The sequence below is a fragment of the Lates calcarifer genome, linkage group LG10, assembly GCF_001640805.2.
Source record: "Lates calcarifer isolate ASB-BC8 linkage group LG10, TLL_Latcal_v3, whole genome shotgun sequence".
Taxonomy (NCBI): domain Eukaryota; kingdom Metazoa; phylum Chordata; class Actinopteri; family Centropomidae; genus Lates; species Lates calcarifer.
In genome coordinates, this window is record NC_066842.1 from 23,782,829 (window position 1) to 23,789,957 (window position 7,129).

The following is a 7,129-nucleotide window of genomic DNA, read 5'->3' on the forward strand; positions in this document are numbered from 1 at the left end:
ATTCTCCAAATCAAGCATTTCAGTAATTATTTAACATGTCCTGCCCTAGGAAAAATATGTCATTTTTCTGTGTTTTTTCACCATTTTCCTTTCTTCCAGCTGTTGACTGCATGGTCGCAGAGTGGTCAGAGTGGTCCGAGTGCAACAAGTCCTGTGGTAAAGGACACACTATTCGGACCCGCATGGTCAAACTGGAGCCACAGTTTGGAGGCAGTGCTTGTCCTGAGACTATTCAGAGGAAGAAATGCAAGATCAGGAAGTGCCGGACAAAATCAAAGGAGGAGAAAGGAGGAGGTGGAGGAGGAGGAGGAGGGGGAGGAAAAAGAGGAAGGAGGAGGACACGGGCTAAACAGGGTAGAGATGCAGCGGTGGAGGAACAGCAAGGTTGGTGGTCATAATCTGTTAGACTGTCATTATTATTAAAGCAGCTATATGAGGCCACTGTTGAGATGCTGCTGTCTTTCATTTGTTCCAGCAGGTTGCAGGATGCAGCCGTGGAGCAGTTGGACAGACTGTACCAAACCGTGTGGAGGGGGGATCCAGGAACGTCTCATGATGGTGAAGAAAAGAGCAAAGGGCACTGTGATGGCGAGCTGTAAGGACCGTAGGGAGATCCGTGCCTGTAATGTTCATTACTGCTAGGGGGCACTACTGAGCTAGAGAAGAGGTAAGGGGAGCTGAGGGTTAAATACATGAGATATGAAAAGAAGGGTTTATTTGATGAAGGCAATGGGGGGACTGATTTTTTTGTGCGCATGTGGGTCAGGTGAGGGTGAGATGATGGGTTTCACATCAAGGACAAAGAATGGTCTGGGCAAGTAAGGGGGAGTGGAGAAAGAAAAGAAAAAGAAGAAGGTGATTCACTGTTTAGTGAAGCCATTGTAGACTCTTAGTTAACAGGGCTGACTTTTACTTTAGACCACAGTGGAAGTATTAGAGTCATATCTGTGTCCTGCAAAAAAAAACTAAATAAATCTTTTCAAGAATTTGAGTGAAAAAAACAATTTAACTAGCTTTCCCATTAACACAAACTTTCCTGTTTTCTGAGAAAAATAACCAAGAAAAACCTGTAATTTCTGGATTTCCAGTTTATTAGATTTAGCAGTTCCATCTGATTCGAATTCATTATGATTTACAATAATCTGTAAATGAAAACTATGCAGACATGACATTTCAGCTATCTTTATCAGACAGGCAGGATGGAGGCTTCCTGAGGTGCAGTGATGTGTACGAATCATATACCCACCTCTGTGCAGGGGGATTTACAAGATACCTAGCGAGAAATATGTTTCATTGTACTTTTTGCAAAAGAAAAATCATGTTAATGATTAGCATGATTTGCCTTTAATGTTCTTTCATGTCATCTGTGGTGTTTACTTCACTTAAGACACATATGCTCTCTTACTTTAGCCTTTAAAGCAGAAAACATGCCTTTAAAGTGGCACCAAGCATGTCTCTTTCCTTGCTGTTGTTCCATAACCTGCAAGCTTAGTGGTGGGATATTAAGTAGATTAGATGGTTACTGTTAAAACACAAGTAACAAGCTAATGGGGCTCACATACAGTGTGTGCCAATGACAGTGACAGCAGTTACAAGCCACAGTTAGTAGAGCTACAAGATATCCATAAAGAGACAATGAGAAGCACATAATGTTCACAACATTACGCCAATGACCACTCTGATCCATAGTAGAACTGAACTACAAAAAAGTCAATACTCAAGTAAAGCAGCCACAATTTACCCTCTTACCAACACACCACTACAGCACCAGCAGCTCCATCCCAAATTCAGTGCATTCAATAGGCGAGGCACTGGGTGCAGAAGATTGCCCTAACATTACAAACAAAAAGTTTTTGTTTGTTTGTTTGTTTGTTTGTTTGTTTTTTGCAAGACATAGATGCTCATGTCTCTACAGTCTTATGGATGTACTGTATATCTACTATCTAACCAACACTTATAAATGACACTAAATGTAATTACTAAAAACACTTTCCCTATTAAACAGATACATACATTTAAATGGAGATGTTTTATACTGTTAAAACTAGTCTTTATATACTGTACTGCTGTTTATTTGTTTCAGCTGATGTAGCATTAAACCTGCAATAGCTCTCAGTCTGTCAGGAAATCTTAGTTTAGCATGTGTAAAAATGATTGTTTTGGTTGAACAATGTGCTTTATCAACCATAGATATTGTCTTAAAACAGATAGCTAAAATGGCTGTATTGGCCCCTGCTAGTTCCTGAAAGCACCAATAGGTGGAGCCTTAGAAGTGTCACATCTTACACATGGGCTGTGCTGCACTGGTGCACAGTTCTGATTGCAAAAGAAATTGTATGGGAAACAATATAGATGTTTCTGCACTATTAAAATCTGTAGGACAGCTAAACATACAGACTGTTACTGGGGCCTTGGTTACATTATTTCCATGTATTGTTTTTATTGCGCTTTTCATTTGTATTTCCAAGATGACAGTGATTTTTCTGTTTTTCTGTTTTAATAAGACTGTCGTCACCAAAGTTCTGTGTAGATTTTCTGTAGATCTCTGACTTTCTTGTTTTCAGGCCTCTTCTTTTGTTTCTTTGCCTCTGTATCATGTGACTATTTTATAAGAAACCACCTTTCAATAAAAAATGTAAATGTGAAAATCATCCAGTGATTTTCATTCATTATCTATCCCAGCTGACATTGGGCAAGAGGTGGGGTAGATCCTTGGCCCTCTTTAAAAGCCAAGTACTGATGCGGAGTTTACATAAAATATTTCCTTATATGGTGCATTAACACTGCTTCATTTTCTCCTCTGTATTTTGTCACTGTCAAATGTGCAACCCCTGTTTGTGGCAGAGAGATGGGTTACCACTTCAATACTCCTTTTCATATTCTTTTTTTTTTTTTATATGGTCAGAAGAAAATGAAAACAGTCTATGGAAAATTATCAGCTGATTTTGTAATCTAAAATGATATTATTTTACACATACCAAACAATGAGGAATTGAAGCCAGTGGCAACAAAATACAGAGAAAATAATTCACATGTGAACAACGCTCTGTTAAAACTGTGCATTGGTATTTACATTGTTTACCTGGAAAAAATATATATAACTATACAGCTTTCTCGTCTCTGATAATGTACTTGCAATTTCACTCCACTAGATGGAGATAGAAGAATGAAAAATCATATAACTCATGAGGAGCTCCTGGTCAAGATGATACTGTGAGTAGAGCGCATCGACAAAATCGGTAAAACAGACTCAAACAGTGTGTTCTTGTAAATGTATAATCAATATAATATTATATAAAATATTTTTGATCTTGATATTATATATTATTACAGGTTATCATCAATTTTTACATTTAATTATTTCTTCAGTTGTGTGTGATGTACTTGAAACTTTTTTCCAGATGGTGATTCCTTATGCATCGATAGCAGTATGCACATGCTTTTAAAGGGGCTATCAAACTATTTATTCTTGCAGTTCAATAAACTTGACAACATTGTAAGTGACAACTTTGTGCACATAAGTAACTTGTCAATCTAATGTTTTATGTTGCACCTCTTATCAATCTGCTCAACTTCAGCTACCTGTTTAATTGAATTGTGAAACACAATGAAACTTCAGGTGTTATGAAGTCAGCCCACAAATTATAAGTAAAGGTTGCTCATAAATAATAAAAGCTAGATGTAGTACAATAGCTTTTTATCTACTAATGATCAATATTGAATGATGTTTTACTGCAGTTGGTTTGTGGGCTTGGTGTTTCAGTTCATACAAAGAGAACAACAATTAGACATGCTTTTAGCTTCCAACAGAGCAGAAGCACTTTGTGACAGGTCCCATGATGATGACTGCATTCCATTTCTTTTAAAACCTCTGAGACTTACAAGTTTGATCTGAGGATGTGTAGCAGTGGATGACTGTTTGAAACATTGTTGACATTCAATAATGTAACCCCCATGTTACTCAAACTCCTGCGCTTCCGTAGGTGGAGCGCTCAATGAAGGAATATAACTTATGCTTTATCCAAAGGGAGAGCATGTTTGATGTTTGTACACACCAACTCTACCAAACTCTACCCAAAGCCTGATGAGCATGCATTTGCAGTAGTTACACTGGATTTCTGCAGTGCTACATTCTCATGGCATTAGTGTCATACTCAGACATGGGAGTGGTATAGAACTGAAAACTGAACAAAACCAAATAGGTAACTATTTATTTAACCAAATAATACCACAGAAATTTGGTCATTAATTTGTGCTAACGTTCTCCAACAACCAAACTGCAGGACTGAGTGAGATGGTTTCGGAAGTATCTCAGTGGCAGCCATGATAAGAGCTGGTCCTATTCTCTAAATGTTAAGGAAAGGAGCTTCAATGCCTCCTATCTTATCTCTTTTAGCATAGGATACACAGGACCTTCCTTTATGAAAGGAAAGAATACCGCCCCACAATTCCGTGCAGCAGTAGCATTTAAAGCAATACACCATCGTAATTACACCACGGCATATCCACATACATGTAGAAGCAACAGAGCTCCTGTTTTATGTTTGTGACATGATCCAAAACTTCTGAAAATCATCCCCCTCTAAAAATAAATAAATAAATAAAAATAAAATTCTCTACTTAACAAACTTAAACTTAAACTTAAAAGCTAAAAGCGCCCATAACTGTGTGAATATTATTTACTCTGGACCCGTCGCATAGTTCCTTTTTTATCATTATTTTAATGGCTCAACTTTGTCAACTTGTATTTTCCTTTCATGATATTATATTATTAGTGTTAGAGAGGAAACCTTATTGAATTGTAGCACTGAGTTTGCCACTGTACATGTCGTCTATGTGTAATAAAGTAGTTTTTAAAAAAAAAAAACGCCTAGCGTAAGTACAGTCGAATTCTCTACATACGGCAGTTCACTTTTCCTAATTCCTTATCAGTTCTCCTTCACATCTTTCCTTCACTTCATGACATTGTCCACCGAGGTCAAGGAAAAGTGGCTACTAGGAAATGAGATTTTTTTTGATTATTGGACCGCAGCCTAGGCTTGGTCCTGGAGGTCCGTGTCCAACTGGAAACACAAGCATTGGTTCTGTAATAATGTTTGATCCTTGAGTTGTTCCTTCCGCAATGAGACAGAGAGGATGCGACACGTGACAGAAAAGGTCTAATACAATGGACAATAAAAAGAGCAAAGGCAGTGCTGAAAAAGTCAGACTTAAAAAAGACTTTAGAAGCTTTAGAAGCTGACGAGTCTCACTCTGGCCCTGTATACAAAGCTGACAATTTGGACTCTGTCAGAGTTTTCCAAATGAAAACAGTTCATCAACTGAGGACCATCAATATCAACAGAAAAAATGACCATTAGTTTTGAACAAATCTTATCACAAAATGGTCTGTTGGAATTTTTTCCGTGATGTTGCAAGACTAATGCTGGGGGGATCACCAAGAACATGATTTATCCTGTTATCCAATATCTGTTTCTTCCTAGCTGGTGTAGACTGTTCGGATTCTCCATCTTTATAAGGCTCATTACGACTTAAGTATTACATAACATGTTCGCTACGCTGGCTCTTTCTCTCTCTTGTCTTTCTCCTTCAGTGTATGTAGACTTCTTCTGTGTATGTCTTGGTCCAGGAACTAATGCACTGCTGCCTCTGCATACTAAACTGCATTACCTGGACTTTTCCAGGGAAGACAAAGCAATATCAGGAAAATTACCACTGGGATCAGTACCCTTCCTGAAAGGTGAGGAGGGGCTATGAGATAGCAGAAACTGCATCTGTAAGTGTATTATCAGTATGCTTACACACAACAACAGATGTAATGGCAATTCTGGTTCGTATTCTCATAATTGTATCAAGTCCCTCTAAAGGGAGAGGCAAGAGGTGATAGATGAATAGACAAATGGACAGATGGAAGACTGTGCTTCAGCACTGTCACAGCATTTCACCTCTTTACACATCCTCTGATTTTTTGTGTCCCATGTCAGTGTGCCTGCTCAGTGTTTCCCTGTTTTGTCTCTGAACAAGAAACTTGTGTGGTCCCCATGGAGAAATTGGGACATTGCAGCATAAATAGAAAGATGATACAGTGAAGAAGAAAATAGACCACAAACGAGAGCAAAAAGAGCATGTAAATATTTGAGGATATGCAAAACTGATAAAGCTGATTCAACACTCTCAACTTGTGAGAGCCCACTCAAAATTCAGAATTCAAATTATTACTGATGGCATTTTAAAGTGTGTTGTTTCTGCTGTTGAAGCAAGTGGCAGCCATTTCAGCAGCTCTGTGTGTGCCTTGCTCTTTTTTTGCTGTTTTCTATTTATTTACTCTTTATTTTTGCACTCTTTCTAATCTGTGTGATACTCTGTGTTATTCTATCCTATGGATATGGATTTTTTATCACATCAAGACTCATTTATTCGAGTGAATTACTTCTTGCTGTGAAAACAAAGTCCTGCGCCAGGGTGGTTCCCCATTTACCTGATGAGGTGAGGAGGCCATATCATGGGTGCAGAGCTGGCGTAAAGCTAAAGGCTAAGCGTCTAGCGAAGAAGTGGCGATTTAAGCCTACAACCCACTGCAGGGGTCACAGTGAAAACATCGAGGAGGTTGTTGACTGCACTACTGACTACATCAACTTCTGTATGGACGTTGTTGTTCTAGTTAAAACTGTGCGCTGCTATGCAAACAATAAGCCCTGGATCACAAGTGACATCAAGGGCCTTCTGACCATTCTCATCTCAAAACACTGCACCCCCCCACAAATTGATATCAATGTCAACTGCTCTGACGGACTACACACTACATACATACACATACTGTACACCATGCACCTTAAATATGGCATTCTGTTTGCACTGGACTTTGCACTGGACTTGAAGTCTCTTCACTGTGTTTTTTATCAGCTGTGTTTTTATTACTATTCCCAGTATTCATTGCATGCCTTCGACCTTTTATCTTAAGTCTGTTGATGCTGCTGGAACTGTGAATGTCCTGTGCGGATTAATAAACTATCTATCTATCTATCTATCTATCTATCTATCTTTAATGTGTTTATGTTACTCAAATGAGTTGAATTGCAAATACTTTGGAATTATCAGTAGAAATTGATTCTGGTAGAGATGCACCAAT

At 38.5% G+C, this 7,129-nt stretch overlaps 1 protein-coding gene across 3 annotated transcripts in view; it reads left to right on the forward strand.

The window, feature by feature from the left end:
- Positions 1-3,507, forward strand: part of spon1b (spondin 1b) — a 106,464-nt gene extending 102,957 nt beyond the window's left edge. Inside the window, exons 16-18 of one of the 3 annotated variants that reach the window (XM_051073587.1) lie at positions 100-384; positions 476-667; positions 3,153-3,507. In XM_051073587.1, the coding sequence (XP_050929544.1) occupies positions 100-384; positions 476-642 (452 nt within the window). In that variant the 3' untranslated portion in view covers positions 643-667; positions 3,153-3,507. Of the gene's footprint in view, positions 1-99; positions 385-475; positions 2,652-3,152 lie in introns of those variants that run through there. The other 2 variants (XM_018704157.2, XM_018704158.2) reach the window with 2 other exon arrangements.
- Positions 3,508-7,129: the final 3,622 nt, after the last annotated feature.